Genomic DNA, 21,160 nt, shown 5'->3' with positions numbered 1-21,160 from the left:
TTAATCTTTTACTTTAATAAGAGTACTCAAATATTAGACAAATATTAAAATCAAGATAAAAACGATCAGATTAAAAAATCTAAATATATAAATACTAAAATGTGTCATTTTGTATTATTATTGGCTGTTTGTTAGCTTACACGTCAATAAATAATGATTTTTATAGTCTGATATTTTAAGTAAATTAATTATTACCTACTTAAATTGCATAATTGTCTTCAAAAGAATCAACATATTATAATATTTGAACAGTTGTTGTCGTTAAATTAACCAATTAAATTAATGTAAAAAAGACACAAATACAATGAAATATGAAATATAAACACCATAAATTACAATATTAACAACGCATTTACAAAAAAAAATATGTTTTTATCCAAATAACCTTTCTTGTTAAATAAGAATACTCAAATATCAGAAAGATTAAAATTAGGATAAAAAAACATGATATTAAACATGTATTATTTGTATCATTGGCTGTTTATTAGCTTCAATAACGTAACATATTCAAATGACAAAAAGAAAAAGTAAATTACAATTATTATACTGTAATATTTTTATTAGAATTGTTGCACACCATTGCAAACCTCATTCATGTTGCGCAATCCTATTTTTTGTATTTATTTACATGGAGCATTATTATCTTTGGAAAGGCAGGTGTACCTAATGTAGTGGTCAGTGAACGTCCCACCCTGTCCTACCGTACATCCTGTCCTACTGTACACCATGCCCTACAGTACACCCCGTCCTACTGTACAGCCTGCCCGACTGTACATCCTGTCCTACTGTACACCCTGTCCTACCGTACATCCTGTCCTACTGTACACCCTATCCTACTGTACACCATGCCCTACAGTACACCCTGCCCTACTGTACACCCCGCCCTACTGTACAGCCTGCCCTACTGTACACCCTGTCCTACTGTACACCATGCCCTACAGTACACCCCGTCCTACTGTACAGCCTGCCCTACTGTACACCCTGTCCTACTGTACACCATGCCCTACAGTACACCCCGTCCTACTGTACAGCCTGCCCGACTGTACATCCTGTCCTACTGTACATCCTGTCCTACTGTACATCCTGTCCTACCGTACACCCTGTCCTAATGCACACCCTGTCCTACTGTACACCCTGCCCTACTGTACACCCTGCCCTACTGTACATCCTGTCCTACTGTACATCCTGCCCTACTGTACATCCTGCCCTACTGTACATCCTGTCCTACTGTACATTCTGCCCAGCCTGTCCCCAACTTCAGTGCCTTAATAACTGCCATGACAGGCTGCTGGTGTGCAGCACAGTGCGTGCATCCACCTTCTTCTCCTTCTTCTCATTCTTCTCCTTCTTCTCCTTCTTCTTCTTCTTCTTCTTCTTCTTCTTCTTCTTCTTCTTCTTCTTCTTGTTTTCTGTTGCCATGCCAACAGACGTTGGTAAAGGTCAGGATTGTTCCGATGTTCTTCACCGCGGAACACTAGCTGCTCACGTTAGCGTCAAACGTGTTTTATGTTTGCTCGTACACTTCCAACTTTGAAAATAATCAGGGAAATAAATCTCGAGTGTAGTTTGTGTCTGCGGAACACGTTTATGTCCACGGAACACGTTTATGTCCACGGAACACGTTTATGTCCACGGAACACGTTTATGTCCACACCTTTTCTTCTTCTTCTCGTGTTATGGCCACTTAAGTGGACATAACGTGTTCATCACTATGGAAACGGTCAGTTTGTGTGGACGTGTTGCTTTGTTGACGTCTTTATTTATGTTATTATTGTCTTATTACACGGCACACACTCACTTCCTGTTCGAGCGGGCTTCAAAACAAAAGCGTGGCTCGCACCACAGCAGCTCACAAAATGCACGCCTTTAATTGTATTTTTCAGATTGTCCGACCATGCCAGGAATATTAGTGCAGGTGCAAACCTTTTTCTTGACGTTCTCCTCAAAATGAGATAAGTTTAGATCTGAAACTTTTCCACTACTGAGCACTGAAATATTTCACTGAATTACTCTTAATTTTACTTCTACTTCCAGTTGACAGCCTTTTCAAATAATATGTAAGCATGTGTTGGATTGTATTTATTTCACACAGAAACCTTAGGCTTAGGTCAGGCTGATTAGCAAAATAAGTACTAAGCAAATCTACTGCATAAGAAGGGAAAATACATTCAAATAAAATGATTAATATATAAAAACAATATCCATGTTTATTAGATAAACTCAATAAAATTAAAGTGCAAATGAAAATTCAGCTTCACCACTTTAGTCATCATTTTTGCGCTTAAGAAGCTTCTCTAAGACTTTAGCTCCAGACTTCTTCTGTTTGCGTGATTTTGTCATTACTGCCACTAGTGGTGGGGAAAGTGTATTACAACTGAGTACTGCCATGGCTCATATGGACCACAGCTGAGAAAGAGATATTTTTGGGCGGCCCTATAGGTGGCGCTCTATGGTTAAAAAACACTGCTCTAGTCCAAATTAGATCAAATGTATAATAATAATGTAAATAAACAAGCAAATACTTTATTATCACGTCCTTTATGATTTCCATTAAATGTTTATTTTATTGTCCTAATACCAATTTTTTCCTCCTAATGCAACAACTTAATTGATTTAATATTATTACAATTATTTTCATAAAATCTTGACTGTATTCTCCTAATATTGCAAAAAAAAATTCTGAATACAACAAATTTATAGAGCTAAGATTACAACTATTTCCATGAAATGTTGACCTTATTCTAATACTTTTTTTAATGTAACAACTTAATTTACTTATTATAACAATTATTTCCATGAAATGTTGACTTTATTCTAATGTTTTTTCCAATGTAACAACTTAATTGACTTAATATCATTACAATAATTTTCATAAAATGGCGAATTTATTGTAATGTTTTTTCTAATGTATCAACTTAATTGATCTAATATTATGACAATATTTCCATAAAATTTTGACTTTATTCTAATTTTTTTTAAAGTAACAACCTAATTGATCTAATATTATGACATTATTTCCGTAAGTTTGACTTAATTCTCCCAATATTACAAACACATTTCTAATGTAACAACTTAATTTATTTAATATTATTACAAATATTTTCATAAAATGTTGACTTTATTCTAATATTTTTTTCTAATGTAACAACTTAATTGATGTAATATTATTACAATTATTTTCATAAAATGTTGACTTTATTCTAATATTTCTTTCTAATGTAACAATTTAATTGATCTAATATTATGACAATATTTCCATAACATTGACTTTATTTTAATATTTGTTTTTAATGTAACAACTTAATTGACTTAATGTTATTACAATTATTTTCATTAAAAAGTCGACTTTATTCTATTTTCCCCCCTAATGTATCAACTTAATTGATCTATTATTATGACAATATTTCCGAAACATTTTGACTTTATTCTAATTTTTTTTAATGTAACAACCTAATTGATCTAATATTATGACATTATTTCCATAAGTTTGACTTAATTCTCCCAATATTACAAACAAATTTATAATGTAACAACTTAATTTATTTAATATTATTACAAATATTTTCATAAAATGTTGACTTTATTCTAATATTTTTTTCTAATGTAACAACTTAATTGATGTAATATTATTCCTTTTTTTTTTTAAATGTTGACTTTATTCTAATATTTCTTTCTTATGTAACAATTTAATTGATCTAATATTATGACAATATTTCCATAACATTGACTTTATTTTAATATTTGTTTTTAATGTAACAACTTAATTGACTTAATGTTATTACAATTATTTTCATAAAAAGTCGACTTTATTCTATTTTTTCCCCCTAATGTATCAACTTAATTGATCTAATATTATGACAATATTTCCATAACATTTTGACTTTATTCTAATTTTTTTAATGTAACAACCTAATTGATCTAATATTATGACATTATTTCCATAAGTTTGACTTAATTCTCCCAATATTACAAACATGTTTTCTAATGTAACAACTTCACTGATTTAATATTATTACAAATATTTTCATAAAATGTTGACTTTATTCTAATATTTTTTTCTAATGTAACAACTTAATTGATGTAATATTATTACTTTTTTGTTTTAAATGTTGACTTTATTCTAATATTTCTTTCTAATGTAACAATTTAATTGATCTAATATTATGACAATATTTCCATGACATTTTGACTTTATTCTATTTTTTTCTAATGTAACAACTTAATTGATGTGATATTATGACAATATTTTCATAAAATGTTGACTTTATTCTAATATTTCTTTCTAATGTAACAATTTAATTGATCTAATATTATGACAATATTTCCATAACATTGACTTTATTTTAATATTTGTTTTTAATGCAACAACTTAATTGACTTAATATTATTACAATTATTTTCATAAAATGTCGACTTCATTCTAATTTTTTTTCTAATGTATCAACTTAATTGATCTAATATTATGACAATATTTACATAACATTTTGACTTTATTCTAATTTTTTTTTTATGTAACAACCTAATTGATCTAATATTATGACATTATTTCCATAAGTTTGACTTAATTCTCCCAATATTACAAACACATTTCTAATGTAACAACTTAATTTATTTAATATTATTACAAATATTTTCATAAAATGTTGACTTTATTCTAATATTTCTTTCTAGTGTAACAATTTAATTGATCTAATATTATGACAATATTTCCATAACATTTTGACTTTATTCTAATATTTTTTTCTAATGTAACAACTTAATTGATCTAATACTATGACATTATTTCTTTAAAATCTTGACTTTATTTTCCCAATATTACAAATATTTGAACTTAATTGATGTAATATTATGACATTATTTCTATGAAATGTTGATTGAATTCTCCCACTATTACAACTATTAATGCAACAACTTCATTGGTGTATTATTATGAGGTTATTTCATTGTGGACGAGCATAGGCGAGGGTAGTTTTGGTTATGTCGACATAAACGTGTTCCTACAGTACCAATGCAACTTTATCAGGACGTTCCATCATTCTTCTTGTCTCCACTTGAAATGCACAAAATATTCTGATGGTCACAAACTTTTTCTTCTTTTTCTTTCTCAGGAATTGCTTGTTTTTTTTAAATTATTATTATGGATGACCGTGTTCTTGTCAATAAAAAAATAAATGAATGAACCATTTTGCGAGTTATTCAAGAAGCAGCGCTGGAGCTTTACAGTTACCATGAGTAACATGTTTTATTACCATAAGGGGGAAATGTAAAAAGATGTCAATCATACAATCTTGTAAACTACAATCACACTTTCACTGTCATGGAATTTACAGTAAAGGCAGCGTCGTTCATCCATGATGCTACTCCCAGCCACTAGGGGGTGCACAGCGTGTGCATGACTTGATGATCATCCTCAGCGTGTGTTTGCTTGGTCACGTGACCTGGTAATGAGGTCAATGACCCTGCTGGGTCATCCTCAGGATCTGCAGCAGCAGACCTTGCACCTCTTCGTCCATACGACCCTTTTGGACACACACACGCACACACACACGCACGCACGCACACACACACACACGCACGCACGCACGCACGCACGCACGCACACACACACACACCAGACAGTATAAGAATATTGTTTATTACGAGGGACAGACTTTAACGTTACTGATGACCTTGTAAAACTCAGACTTGATTATTTTAACTTTATTCCCACCTTTGATGATTACAACTTTTACGCTCACACATTTCCATTACAACTTTTTTCTCTGTTCTCGTAAAATTACAACCTTGTTGTAACATTTTTTTTTTTAACGTAAAATCATTTTTAAATGTAATTTTTTGTGGGTGAAATAATTTCATGTCACATTACACATTTTTTTTGTAATTCTCTAAATTTGTAAAATTTGAATATTTTTTTTTCTAAATTTGAATTTTTTCTTTTAATTACAACTTTATTCCACCAATATTACAATATTTTGATATTAGGACTTTATTTCCAAATCATGTTGACTTTATTCTCTTAGTATTAAATCATGTTTCTTCTAATGTCAGAACTTAATTGACCTAATATTATGACATTATTTCCAGAAAATGTTGACTTTATTCTCCTAATATTTTTTTTCAAAAGTGTCAAAATTAAACAACTTAATTGACCTAATATTATAATATTTATTTCTGGAAAATGTTGAATTTATTATCCTAATATTTAAAAAAAAAAACAATTGACCCAATGTTATGACATTATTTCTATAAAATGTTGACTTTATTCTCTTATTTTGCAGGGGGGAATTCATGAAATTGACCAAAATATGACTATTTCCATAAAATGTTGACTTTATTCTCCTAATATAAAAAAAATGCCACCTCATGAAAAACTTAATTGATCTAATATTATGACATTATTTTTTATTAAATGTTGACTTGATTCTCTCTTTTTTTCTTCTAATGTAACAAATTTTGGTAATTGACCTAATATTATGACAATATTTCTAATAAATGTTGACTTGATTCTCCTAATATTTTCTTAAAAGTCTCATCATGTAAGAACTTAATTGGCTTAATATTATAACTTTCATTTCTAACAATGTTGACTTTATTCTCCTAATATTAAAACATTTTTCTATGACTTAATGTATCCAAAATGATCACTATTTAAAAAAACAAGACTATTATTCTCCCAATTGTTAAATTTGTTCTCAGAATGTAACAACTTTGTTGATCTTATATTAGTACTTTATTTAAAAATGTTTTTACTCTATTTCAATATTACATTTTCTTCCTAGTGTAACAACTTAATTGACCAACTTATGACAGTTCTATTCAATGTTGACTTTATTCTCCTAATATTAAAAAAAATGCCTCTTCATGAAAAACTTAATTGATGTAATATTATGACTATTTTTATTAAATGTTGACTTGATTCTCTTGTTTTTTTCCCTAATGTAACAACTTTGGGTAATTGACCTAATATTATGACTATTTTTATTAAATGTTGACTTGATTCTCCTAATATTTTCTTAAGTCTCATGTAAGAAAGTAATTGCCTTAATATTATGACTTTAATTTCTAACAATGTTGACTTTATTTTCCTAATATTAAAACATTTTTCTAATACTTAATTTATCTAAAATGATCACTATTTAAAAAAATAAGACTATTATTCTCCCAATTGTTAACTTTTTTCACAGAAACTCTATTGATCTTATAATAGTACTTTATTTAAAAATGTTTTTACTCTATTTCAATATTACATTTTCTTCCTAACAACTTAATTGACCAACTTATGAAAGTTCTATAAAATGTTGACTTTATTCCCCTAATATTAAAAAAAAGTCTCCTCATTTAACAACGTAATTGCCTTAATATTATGATATTATTTCTATTAAATGTTGACTTTATTCTCCTAATATTAAAAAAGTATCTCTGTGTAAGAATTAATTGACCTAATATTATGACATTATTTCTAATAAATGTTGACTTTATTCTCTCTTTTTTTTTTTAAATGTCTCCTTGTGTAAGAATATAATTGCCTTAATATTATGACTTTATTTTCTAATAATGTTGACTTAATTTACTTAATTTATCTAATATTATCACTATTTAGAAAAAATAAATGAAAAATTCTCCTAATTGTAAAAATGTTTGTAACATTTTTGAAATGGAAGAATTGAAGCCAAAACGTGCACAACTAAAGCGGAGGCTGACTGACCTGCACAGCTGCCAGTAAGTGGGAGCGATACACAGCCACCACATGCTTGTGTTTTCTCTCACAGTCCTGGTGCACCAAAACAACAACACATTTTATTGAAGTACTCACTTCCTTCCAAGGGATGTTTTGTGCTTACCTGGAGCTGCTGGTTGAGGATAGCCAGCCTGTTCTGCAGCGCCACCTGTTGCCCAGGGTTACCGTGGGAGGAGGTGACCACGCCCAGAGGAGGAGACAAAGCTCCCAGAGCCTCCTTGAGACGGAACACCTCCTTGGAGAGATCGCTGATCTGCACAAAGAGTTTGCACTTCATCCTTCTCGTCTTCTCACACGCTCCATAAAGTGCTGGAGAAACATTACATGACACTTACCTACTTTTTATACTTATTTGACCTACCTTTACTTACTTTTCAACATTTACCTAGGTTTACCAATTATTTACCTTTTTTAAATCTATGTTTACTTAACTTTTTAACCTTCTTTTAACTCTGCTTACCTACTTTTTATCTTATTTTACCTGTTTGCTTCATTTTTCAACTTTGCCTATGTTTACTTGTTCAACTTTTATCTATTATTTACCTTTTTTCATCTATTTTTATCTACATTTTTTACCTTTTACCTCTGCTTACCTACTTTTTATACTTATTTTACCTATGTTTACTTACTTTTCCACCTTTACCTGTGTTTACCAATTATTTACCTTTTTTTATCTATGTTTACCTACCTTTTTTAACCTTGCTTACCTACTTTTTATTTTATTTAACCTCTGCTGACCTACGTTTTATCTTATTTTACCTGTTTGCTTACTTTTTCAACTTTTACCTATGTTTACTGTTTTATTTACCTTCTTTTACCTATGTTTAAACATTATTTACCTTGTTAAATATATGCTTACCTACATTTTTACCTTCTTTTACCTCTGCTTGCCTACCTTTTATCTCATCTTACCTATGTTTACTTACTTTTCAACTTTTACCTAGGTTTACCAAATATTTACCTTTTTTATCTATGTTTACTTACCTTTTTAACCTTGTTTTAACTCGGCTTACCTACTTTTTATCTTATTTTACCTGTTTGCTTAATTTTTCAACTTTGCCTATGTTTACCTACTTGTTCAACTTTTACCTATGTTTATCTAGTATTTACCTTTTTTCATCATTTTTTACCTTTTTACCTCTGCTTACCTACTTTTTATACTTATTTTACCTATGTTTACTTACTTTTCAACTTTTACCTGTGTTCATCAATTATTTACCTTTTTTATCTATGTTTACCTACCTTTTTTTAACCTTGCTTACCTACTTTTTATTTTATTTTACCTCTGCTTACCTACCTTTTATCTTATTTTACCTGTTTGCTTACTTTTTCAACTTTTACCTATGTTCACCGTTTTATTTACCTTCTTTTACCTATGTTTATGCATTATTTACCTTGTTATCTATGCTATGTTACATTTTACCATCTTTTACCTCTGCTTACCTACTTTTGATCTCATTTTACCTATGTTTACTTACTTTTTCAACTTTTACCTATGTTCACCGTTTTATTTACCTTCTTTTACCTATGTTTATGCATTATTTACCTTGTTATCTATGCTATGCTACATTTTACCATCTTTTACCTCTGCTTACTTACTTTTGATCTCATTTTACCTATGTTTACTTACTTTTTCAACTTTTACCTATGTGTACCTATTATTTACCTTTGCCTATGTTTACCTACCTTTTTACCTATGTTTACCTACCCTTTTACCTATGTGTACCTATTATTTACCTTTACCTATGTTTACCTACCTTTTTACCTATGTTTACCTACCTTTTTACCTATGTGTACCTATGATTTACCTTTACCTATGTTTACCTACCTTTTTACCTATGTTTACCTACCTTTTTACCTATGTGTACCTATTATTTACCTTTACCTATGTTTACCTTCCCTTTTACCTATGTTGACCTATTATTTACCTATGTGTACTTATTATTTACCTTTACCTATGTTTACCTACCTTTTTACCTATGTGTACCTATTATTTACCTTTACCTATGTTTACCTACATTTTTCCCTATGTGTACCTATTATTTACCTTTACCTATGTTTACCTACCTTTTTAACCTATGTTTACCTACCTTTTTAGCTTCTTTTACCTCTGCTTACCTACTTTTTACCTTCTTTTACCTCTGCTTACCTACTTTTTACCTTCTTTTACCTCCGCTTACCTACTTTTTAAAATCTTATTTGACCTATATTTGCTTACTTTTTCAACTTTTACCTACGTTTACCGTTTATTTACCTTCTTTCATCTACGTTGACCCACTTTCTTACCTTCTTCTACCGATGCTTTGCTACTTTTTTGACATTGATCTTTTTAGTGTTGCGGTCATTTTGCCTGGCCTCACCTTGCGGTCCTTCTCCTTGACCAGGCCTTGGGACTGTTGGATGTTGTGGTGCAGTTCCTGGACGTGGCTGGACTTGGACTGCAGCTCTTGAAGCTGGCGCTGCACGGCGCTCAGCTGCGTCTCGGCGACCTGCCGCTCGCTCTTGTGAAAGAGAGCCTCCCTCTGCACCTGGAACACCTGTGCAGGTAGAAGAGGATGAATAATGGAAGTGGTGAAAGTCACATGAATAATGGATGTGCTGTTGACCTCGGTGCAGGTCTTCTCGTGTTTGCGCGTGAGATCGTTGAAGCGGGCCATCATGGCGTTGACCTCGGCCTTCATGGACAAGCGCAGGGCCTGCTGGTCCTCCTGGGAGATGAGACCCTGCTCTGACGCCTGGTGGTCCTCCTGGGAGATGAGACCCGTCTTTAACGCCTGGTGGTCCTCCTGGGAGATGAGACCCTGCTTTAACACCTGCTGGTCCTCCTGGGAGATGAGACCCTGCTCTGACGCCTGCCCTGACTTCATCTCCCTTAGCTCCGCCTCCTTCTCACTCAGGGCCTCCTGAGCTGCCGCCGCACTTCTGTGGCTGGCCTGCAGGGAGCGCTCCAGCTCCTCCTAGAAGACCGCCAGCTGTGTCAAACTGCAGAACTGCTTTTATCTCGACACTTATCACAATATTCCATTCAGAATCATTCTTACTAGCGCCTTCTTACTGGATGAATCCATTAAGTTGCTCACAAAGAAATATATTCTCTTGCTTCAATTATCAATACAATGTTCTGTACTTTTCTGTGGTACCAAATATGATTTGTTTTTAATAAGAAAATAACTTTTATTGCAACATTTCAAAAGGAGCTGATTAGGATAACTGCTGTGCAGTTTTGTCCTCACATTTCTGAGTCTTACTTTCAGGTGGGACAGTAAGTTGCGTGTAGAGAGAGTGTGGCCAACTTAACCATGTTGGTAGCAAACATGGCGCCCGGTGTTCACATGATTCCTAAACGATTGGTCAAAAGCTCCTGACGTGACTACAGGGCGCCATGTTTGCTACCAACTTTGAAAATGAGTTGTCCTTACACGGCTCTTGTTTGTCTTTGCTGTCTAGTCGTTTGTTGCGCCCTAAAAACTGTTTACCGTTTACATATGCTTTTTTTTAGCCTACTTTTACATACTTTTTATCTTATTTTACTTATGTTTACCTATATTTTTTTTTACCTTCTTTTACTTCTTATACCTACTTTTTAACCTTATTTTACTTGTTTTAATATACCTACGTTTTTACTGTTTCTTTACCTAAGTTCACCTAATTTTTTTAACCTTATTTTATTTACGTTTTACTTATGTTTAACTATTTCTTTTAACCTTTTTCTATCTATGTACTTACCTATTTTTTTAACGCTCTTTTACTTATTTTACCTACTTTTTAACCTTATTTTACTTGTTTTAATACACCTACGTTTTTACCCTTTCTTTACCTAAGTTCACCTAATTTTTTTTTACCTTATTTCATATGCGTTTTACCTTTTACTTTGTTTACCTTTTTTTTTTACCTTTTTCTACCTATGTACTTATTTTTTTAACCTTCTTTTACTTATTTTACCTCCTTTTTAACCTTCTTTTACTTGTTTAATATACCTATGTTTTTACCCTAAGTTCACCTAATTTTTTTTACCCTATTTTATATGCGTTTTACCTTTTTACTTATGTTTACCTACTTTTTTACATTCTTCTACCTATATGCTTACCCTTTTTTTTTTTACCTTATTTTGCCTATTTTCCCTTCTTTTTTCAATGTTTACCTACTATGCTTAAACGTTTTTTACCTTCCACTACCCACGTTTACCTTCTTTTAGCTCAGTTAATCTATTTTTTGCCTGTGTTTCCCTACTTTTTGGCTCTGGTTTATGTTGTGCTAGCTAGTTAGTTCAGTCTTTGCTGTCCAAAAGTGTTTACCATTTACATATGCTTACCTATTTTAACCTTTTTTTCCTACCAATGTTTAGCTACTTTTTTACTTTTTTTCCCCCCCTTAAGTTCCCCCTTTTTTTTTTTTTTACCTTTTTTTGCCTACTTTTACATACTTTTTATCTTATTTTACTTATGTTTACCTATCTTTTTGACCTTCTTTTACCTACGTTTTAACCTTCTTTTACTTGTTTTAATATGCCTACATTTTTACCCTTTCTTTACCTAAGTTCACCAAATTTTTTTTACCTTATTTTATATACGTGTTACCTTTTCACTTATGTTTACCTACTTTTTTACATTCTTCTACCCATATGCTTACCCATTTTTCACTTTCTTTTGCCTATTTTCTCTTCTTTTTTCAATGTTTACCTACTTTTTACCTCTGCTTACCTACTTTTAACCTTTTACCTATGCTTAAACATTTTTTACCTTCCACTACTCATGTTTACCTTCTTTTAGCCCAATTAATCTATTTTTATTTAACCTTTTTTTTGCCTATGTTTACCTACTTTTTGGCTCTGGTTTATGTTGTGCTAGCTAGTTAGTTCAGTCTCTGCTCTCCAGTATTTTGTTGCGCCCTGAAAAGTGTTAGTACTGTAAGTATTGTACCTATTCCTGTTTGATTGAAACGTACATCTTAGTTGTAGTTTTCACTAACGCATTTGGAGGTTTTGAAATCACCATGTAAAATGGCTATAGCTAATCAGTAGCATGTCAATGGCAAAGCCAATGTATATTAGCATCAAGCTAACACATTTTTAGAAAAGTGAAGCCTTACTTTACTTACGTTGGAGTGTTTTTTTGAGTCAATTTCTTTGTCGGCGTTGAAATTTGCAACATTGCCAAGAGGTAGTTTGGCTGAGTCCACTCTCAGTGCTGCTGGAGTGACCAAAAAGTACTTGATTCGGTACCCATCCCTACCTGCTACATAAAATATTTCTGACTTTAAATTTGTAGGTTTTTTTTGCCAAGAAGAGGGACATTTTTAGAAAATGCACAATACCAATAATTAAAGATTGTTCAAAAATTCTGTACTTTCATGCAGAAAGTTTGTCGATAAGCAGCAGGAACAATTCACAGGAAATCAAACCGTGCGATATTTCGATATCTTTGTTGCATGTGACGTCACGTCAGGTTGCGTACTCCACATGGGTTTAAGCACTTGGTGGGGAAACATTCCTAGCAAAAGGCTTTTAGGTCATGTAATCTTCCATGCCAAGCATGCTTGATAGAAAGCGCTAAAAAAAAGTAGTTGCTAGCTTGATGCTAATTTACATGGGATTTACAATATAATGCTACTAATTAGCATTAGCGATTTTACATGGCGATTTAAGATGGCCTAAAAAACTTTTTATTTTTATTTTTTAAAAATGGAATGAAAAAATTGCGATTCGGTTGTGAATCAATTTATTCCGACATTTTCCCTGTCGTCTACCTTTTTATGAGTAACGTAAAAGTTTGTCATAAGACTTGCTAACGTAAAAGGTAGCCCCTCCAACCTTGACTTTCTGGTGCTCCTGCCTCGGCACGGCGTCATGCGGGACCTCCAGCCTGGCCGAACGCTCCTCCGCCTCCGTCCGCAGAGTCTTCTCCTGCCGGAGCTCCTGTAAGGTCTGAGCCAGCTGCTCCGACACGGCGGACAGCGCCTCCTTGTGCACGGAGAGCGGCACGGCGTCCTTCGGCTGCAGGGCGTCCCGGGCGCGGCTCTCGCGCTCGGCACACAGACAGTCCAGGGCTTGGGCGGCTTCCTGGCGAGCCGCCTCCAGTTCCTCTCGGACCGAGGTCAGCGTTCGCCTGGAGCGCGCTGAAGAGACGGAAACGTGGTCAGTCACAAAACTGGACTCTGCAACTTTACTATTGTAGTATCTGATACAACATAAAATAACATGTTTTCCCAGATCGTGTAAGGCTACATTCCTAGGACCATTTGGCTGGATTTTTTATTTTAACCTGATTCTTGATTCAAAGCGATTCTCGCAATGTGTTACCTCGTACTTATAGTAACACCTTTTCGTAACAAGTTACAGGTTACAAAAGCTTCCTTTTCAAATACACACAGCGAGTAAGCGCGGAGATGGCCTGAAAAAAATTATTTTTAAAAATCTATTCTTGAAAATGTTTAATAGAATTTTCAAAAATCTCGATTCAGTTGTAAATACATTCATTTCCGACATTTTTTCCCTACAGTCTACCTTTTTACGAGTAACGACAGCAGTAACCAAAGTGAAGGACAATTAATGCTCAGAAGTGAACAGACTTTTTAACGTTCTTAACCGTCATCAAAGTGTAAAAATAATGTTATTAGAGTCATGTTTATTACCGCCACACCTTAAAAATAAGGGCTTTTTTTCTGTATTGAAAACATATTAAAGTAATATAATATATTGTAGCCCCCGGACGAAATCACACAAATTCCGACGCTATTTTTAACTTTAATTACCAATCTTATGATAACAAACGGCACAATTCCAAAAGGTTTTACCTGTTAGAATAATTATGTATAAGTTATCACACAACTCTTATGCTTAAAGGCCGTTGCTATAGTTATTATCAATTGTGCTGAAGTTGTACTTTTCTATCTGTGCAAAGACACAACTTGCAATCTTGGATTGCGTGTCGTCTCGTATCAGTGTTTGTGTCCAGACCCGGCCCGCTGACTGCCAAGGGAGAACATTGAGTACTGTGACGCAGACAAAGCAGAGACAGGGCGATATCCCGAGTGTCAGCACATTTGCATTTCTGAATAATCATATATTGTGTCCAACTGGGGCTGCTGAAATGACCCCCCTTCCTTCAGAAGCAGCCTCAGTGATGTAACCAGGGACCTCCCAAATAAATAGAGGAGCACGTGGGTCTGTACCTTAGAGTGTAGGTTGGATCTGTAACTAAGAGTACAGCCCAATACGTCTCTCCTCATGAGTAAAATTGAACTCTGTCTCTGCATGATTCCTTGCTTCTTGTCTGTTTAATAAATGTCATCAGTTTTTGAACCTGACAGAGATGGCCTGAAAAACGTCTTTTTAAAAATCGATTCTTAAAATGTTTAATTGATTAAGAATCAGAATTTTAAAAAATCGTGATTGAGTTGTAAATAAAAAAAATTACGACATTTTTTCCCTACAGTCTACCTTTTTACGAGTAACGACAGCAGTAACCAAAGTGAAGGACGATTAATGCTCAGAAGTGAACACACTTTTTAACGTTCTTAACTGTCATCAAAGTGTAAAAATAAGTTAATCAGTGTTTGTAGTAACACGTAGGGATTCCCCTTAATGTCATTTTTATTACCGCCACACCTTAAAAATAAGGGCTTTTTTTCTGTACTTGAAAACATATTAAAGTAATAAAATATATTGTAGCTCCCAGACGAAATCACACAAATTCCGACGCTATTTTGAACTTTTATTACCAATCTTATCGCGCTTTGGCAGAACAAAATACAACCTTTGTTTTCCCTGTTTCCGGTTGTGGTTAGCACAACCAAAAACAACACCGTTTTTCGGCATTTTGGAGGCAGAATGACGGGTTTAACCAGCGTAGGTCGACAGGTTAAAGAGTAATAGCAACGGTTTGTTTTCAACGCCAGTCTGGTTGCTATGGCTCGAAGAACCCGTATGTAGCTCAGTTGCCCGGATGTCGGCCCTCACCCATATGGCTCTTTCAACATTTTGGGTTGCCGACCCCTGCTCCATACAAACAGCGTGCCGGCCCAATCACATAATATATGCGGCTTTGACACACTCATAAGTGATTGCAAGGCATACTTGGTCAACAGCCATACAAGTCACACTGACGGTGACCGTATAAACAACTTTAACACTGTTACAAACATGCGCCACACTGTGAACCCACACCAAACAAGAATGACAACACATTTCGGGAGAACATCCGCACCGTAACACAACATAAACACAACAGAACAAATACCCAGAATCCCTTGCAGCACTAACTCTTGCAGGACGCTACAATATACACCCTCCGCTACCCCCCAACCTAAACCCCTGGTGAAATAGCGTCCGACTCAGTAGGCTCCACATGACTTACGGGATGTGGCGGAGAGCTCGGAGCTTTCAGAGTGCTCCTCCTCCTCTTCCTCCTCCTCTTCCTCCTCCTTGCCATGTGCAGGAGGCCTGACTCTCTCCAGCTCCAGCAGGGCGTCGTTGAGCCTCCTGGCCACCTCCGCTCTCTCCCTGGCCAGCTGCTCACACTGGTGACCCAGGGCCACCTGCACCTCCTCCAGGTGGGAGCGCGGCACACACTTCTTCAGCTCGCCCTCCAGCTCCCCCACGCGCTCCTGGAGGCCACGGACCCGGTCTGCCTTCGGTCCCGCGTCTCCAGGCGGCTCCTCCCCCTCCGCCGTCTCCAGCTCGGCAGCTTTGAGTTGCTGGACTCGCTCCGTCAGCTGTCGGATTGTGTCGGCGTCCTGAGAGTTCCGTGCGACCGCCTCCGCCCGCCTCTTTGCAAGCTCCTCCTCCAGCTCGGCCACCCTGGCCTTCAGCTGCCGGGCCTCCGGGTTGGGGTCTCCTTCGGCACAGTCCACGGAGAACACCCCCAGATGCATTTGCTCCTTGAGCTGCTCCAGCTCGGACTGGGAGGAGGCCAGCTGCTCCTGGAGGCCACGCAGCTGCTGCTGGAGGACCTCCCGACTCTCTGCACTGCAAAACCTCAGTGTTCAAAAACAACAAAAACTAATACAGACATTAGGGGTATTTGTACTGGACTCTCACACTATTATGTTAGATACACTATATTGTGAGAGTCCAGTCCATAGTGGATCTAACATAATAGTGAGAGTCCAGTCCATAGTGGATCTAACATAATAGTGTGAGAGTCCAGTCCATAGTGGATCTAACATAATAGTGTGAGAGTCCAGTCCATAGTGGATCTAACATAATAGTGTGAAAGTCCAGTCCATAGTGGATCTAACATAATAGTGTGAGAGTCCAGTCCATAGTGGATCTAACATAATAGTGTGAGAGTTCAGTCCATAGTGGATCTAACATAATAGTGTGAGAGTCCAGTCCATAGTGGATCTAACATAATAGTGTGAGAGTCCAGTCCATAGTGGATCTAACATAATAGTGAGAGTCCAGTCCATAGTGGATCTAACATAATAGTGTGAGAGTCCAGTCCATAGTGGATCTAACATAATAGTGTGAGAGTCCAGTCCATAGTGGATCTAACATAATAGTGAGAGTCCAGTCCATAGTGGATCTAACATAATAGTGTGAGAGTCCAGTCCATAGTGGATCTAACATAATAGTGAGAGTCCAGTCCATAGTGGATCTAACATAATAGTGTGAGAGTCCAGTCCATAGTGGATCTAACATAATAGTGTGAGAGTCCAGTCCATAGTGGATCTAACATAATAGTGTGAGAGTCCAGTCCATAGTGGATCTAACATAATAGTGTGAGAGTCCAGTCCATAGTGGATCTAACATAATAGTGTGAGAGTCCAGTCCATAGTGGATCTAACATAATAGTGTGAGAGTCCAGTCCATAGTGGATCTAACATAATAGTGTGAGAGTCCAGTCCATAGTGGATCTAACATAATAGTGAGAGTCCAGTCCATTGTGGATCTAACATAATAGTGTGAGAGTCCAGTCCATAGTGGATCTAACATAATAGTGAGAGTCCAGTCCATAGTGGATCTAACATAATAGTGTGAGTCCAGTCCATAGTGGATCTAACATAATAGTGTGAGTCCAGTCCATAGTGGATCTAACATAATAGTGAGAGAGTCCAGTCCATAGTGGATCTAACATAATAGTGAGAGTCCAGTCCATAGTGGATCTAACATAATAGTGAGAGCCCAGTCCATAGTGGATCTAACATAATAGTGAGAGTCCAGTCCATAGTGGATCTAACATAATAGTGTGAGTCCAGTCCATAGTGGATCTAACATAATAGTGTGAGAGTCCAGTCCATAGTGGATCTAACATAATAGTGAGAGAGTCCAGTCCATAGTGGATCTAACATAATAGTGTGAGAGTCCAGTCCATAGTGGATCTAACATAATAGTGAGAGAGTCCAGTCCATAGTGGATCTAACATAATAGTGTGAGAGTCCAGTCCATAGTGGATCTAACATAATAGTGAGAGTCCAGTCCATAGTGGATCTAACATAATAGTGTGAGAGTCCAGTCCATAGTGGATCTAACATAATAGTGAGAGAGTCCAGTCCATAGTGGATCTAACATAATAGTGAGAGAGTCCAGTCCATAGTGGATCTAACATAATAGTGTGAGAGTCCAGTCCATAGTGGATCTAACATAATATTGTGAGAGTCCAGTCCATAGTGGATCTAACATAATAGTGAGAGAGTCCAGTCCATAGTGGATCTAACATAATAGTGTGAGAGTCCAGTCCATAGTGGATCTAACATAATAGTGTGAGAGTCCAGTCCATAGTGGATCTAACATAGTAGTGAGAGTCCAGTCCATAGTGGATCTAACATAATAGTGTGAGAGTCCAGTCCATAGTGGATCTAACATAATAGTGTGAGAGCCCAGTCCATAGTGGATCTAACATAATAGTGTGGGAGTCCAGTCCATAGTGGATCTAACATAATAGTGAGAGTCCAGTCCATAGTGGATCTAACATAATAGTGTGGGAGTCCAGTCCATAGTGGATCTAACATAATAGTGTGGGAGTCCAGTCCATAGTGGATCTAACATAATAGTGAGAGTCCAGTCCATAGTGGGGCCAGCAGCAAGTCTTACTGTTCCTCCGGCACACTGGACGCCCTATTGGACGTCTGGGCCTGGGTCAAGCGCTCCTGCAGGGCCTCCAACTCCTTCCTGATGCCCTCATACTGGACTAAGGGTACAAACTCTGGGCCCGGGTTCTGCATGTCGGTGTCGTCCTTCTCAAACATCTCCATCACCTGTGCGGCAAAGACGGATCAAGTCAAGAAAGGCCACGTTGGGTGCGGATGGAACGAGAACAGGAGACAAAACCTGCACTTTGAGGACCAGCTCAGCGTTCTGAGAGGCCAGCTCCTCTATTTGTTTGTGCAGTTCTTCCACGGCTGCTTCCGAGGAGGCCTGGTCTGGACCGGGTGAGGCTCTGGAGCGCTTGGAGAGCAACCTCTCTGAAGGACGCGACAACGTTACAAGTACAGTGAAGTCAGACTGCGAGACGGGAGACGGAGGGCACACCTGAGAACATGTCGTCCAGATCCTCAGAGTCGCTGGCGTCCACGCCGTTGACTCCCTTCCGCTCCTCGATCAACGTGTCCCGCTCCGCCTCCGCCTCCTTCAGGCGCCGCTTGAGTGCGGACAACTGCGGAGGTGACAGACCCGACTTACACGCCAGTCACTTGGCATTGGTGTGGTGGTGGCGCAGTACCTCCCCCAGGGCAGAGAGGGCGCTCTGTTGCTGCTGCTCCAAGGCTTTGATCCTCTGGAGGAGACGGCCTCTCTCCAGGCGTAGACGGCGGATCTCCTCAAACACCTCCTCGTCTTCCACCTTGCGGAAAGATAGTTGGAGGAACTTTAGCAGGAGAACTTTCAGGACTTTAAAGCGGCAAAGACCTGATGCGGTCCTGGAGGCGGAGGAGAGGGAGTGAGGGGCTCAGGCGACTGGGCGCTGGGAGCGGGACTACGCGGGTGCGGGGTGGGCGGCAAACCCTTAAGGATCAGAAGAACACTTTGCATTAATATTTTTATTTCTGCTGTCAAATGAATATTCTAAAACCACATTAATGACACTTGGATTCATTCTCAGTAAATTACTTGTTTACATTATTTAAATGAACCTGAAAAAAAGACCCCACTAAGGCAAATTTATCATCAGAATGTCATACTGAAATATCGATACCAGAGCTTAATGCTTTGATATCGATTCTCAAATCAAAATAGCGATACTTTTCATTAGAGATGTCTGATAATATCAGTCTGCCGATATTATTGGCCAATAAATGCGTTAAAATGTAATATCGGAAATTATCGTTTTTTTTATTATCAGTATCGTTTTTTTTAATTAAATCCACATAAAAAACACAAGATACACTTACAATTAGTGCACCAAGCCAAAAAACCTCCCTCCCCCATTTACACTCATTCACACAAAAGGGTTGTTTCTTTCTGTTATTAATATTCTGCTTCCTACATTATATATCAATATATATCAATACAGTCTGCAAGGGATACAGTCCGTAAGCACACATGATTGTGCGTGCTGCTGCTCCACTAATAGTACTAACCTTTAACACTTCATTTGACTCATTTTCATTCATTACTAGTTTCTATGTAACTGTTTTTATATTGTTGTACTTTCTTTTTTATTCAAGAAAATGTTTTTAATTTATTTATCTTATTTAATTTGATTCATTTTTTTTAAAAGTACCTTATCTTCACCATACCTGGTTGTCCAAATTAGGCATAATAATGTGTTAATTCCACGACTGTATATATCGGTTGATATCGGTATCGGTTGATATCGGTAATTAAAGAGTTGGACAATATCGGCATATCGGATATTGGCAAAAAGCCATTATCGGACATACCTACTTTTGATACTTGATTTCAGGGGTGTCCAAACTTTTTCCACCAAGGACGGCGTATTGAAAAGCCAAAGTATGCCATAGTGATATTTTTTGATTTAAAAAAAAAAACGCAAAAAAAATTCATTGTGTCAGCTTTTTTGATTGATTGATTGAAACTTGTATTAGTAGATTGCACAGTACAGTACATATTGATTAGTAGGTTGCACAGTACAGTACATATTCCGTACAATTGACCACTAAATGGTAACACCCCAATAAGTTTTTCAACTTGTTTAAGTCGGGGTCCACGTTATACAATTCACGGTAAAAGCTTTGTATTTATAGGTGACTAATTATACTATTATTATTAATTATTAGAATAATTCAGCTTTTTGTCATTACATACCGATTTTTTGCTCTTTTTTTCATGCATCTATACTAATGTTTTTTTTCCCCATGGAATAAAAATGTTAATAATATTATTGTTTAACTGTCTAACCTAGTGTGTAAAACATATAATAACATTCAGTTATATATTTAACAGTGTTTATTATTGTTGTAATTTTTTAAATTAATTTATACGTTTTTGTTTTTTTTAATTAACTAAACTTTGTTTAATCAACT

At 36.0% G+C, this 21,160-nt stretch overlaps 1 protein-coding gene across 1 annotated transcript in view; it reads right to left on the bottom strand.

Moving 5' to 3' along the window:
- Positions 1-5,170: 5,170 nt before the first annotated feature.
- ankrd24 (ankyrin repeat domain 24) overlaps positions 5,171-21,160 on the bottom strand; it is a 36,116-nt gene continuing 20,126 nt past the window's right edge. Inside the window, 13 exon segments of the mRNA XM_062027726.1 lie at positions 5,171-5,519; positions 7,706-7,771; positions 7,842-7,991; positions 10,099-10,275; positions 10,345-10,434; positions 10,552-10,695; positions 13,548-13,852; positions 16,093-16,712; positions 18,759-18,934; positions 19,008-19,141; positions 19,209-19,332; positions 19,399-19,518; positions 19,584-19,679. Coding sequence (XP_061883710.1) covers positions 5,451-5,519; positions 7,706-7,771; positions 7,842-7,991; positions 10,099-10,275; positions 10,345-10,434; positions 10,552-10,695; positions 13,548-13,852; positions 16,093-16,712; positions 18,759-18,934; positions 19,008-19,141; positions 19,209-19,332; positions 19,399-19,518; positions 19,584-19,679 — 2,271 coding nt within the window. The 3' untranslated portion in view covers positions 5,171-5,450.

The sequence above is a fragment of the Entelurus aequoreus genome, linkage group LG19, assembly GCF_033978785.1.
Source record: "Entelurus aequoreus isolate RoL-2023_Sb linkage group LG19, RoL_Eaeq_v1.1, whole genome shotgun sequence".
Classification (NCBI taxonomy): domain Eukaryota; kingdom Metazoa; phylum Chordata; class Actinopteri; order Syngnathiformes; family Syngnathidae; genus Entelurus; species Entelurus aequoreus.
The sequence above is the reverse complement of the archived record's forward strand: the minus strand, read 5'-3'. Positions and strand labels throughout refer to the sequence as shown.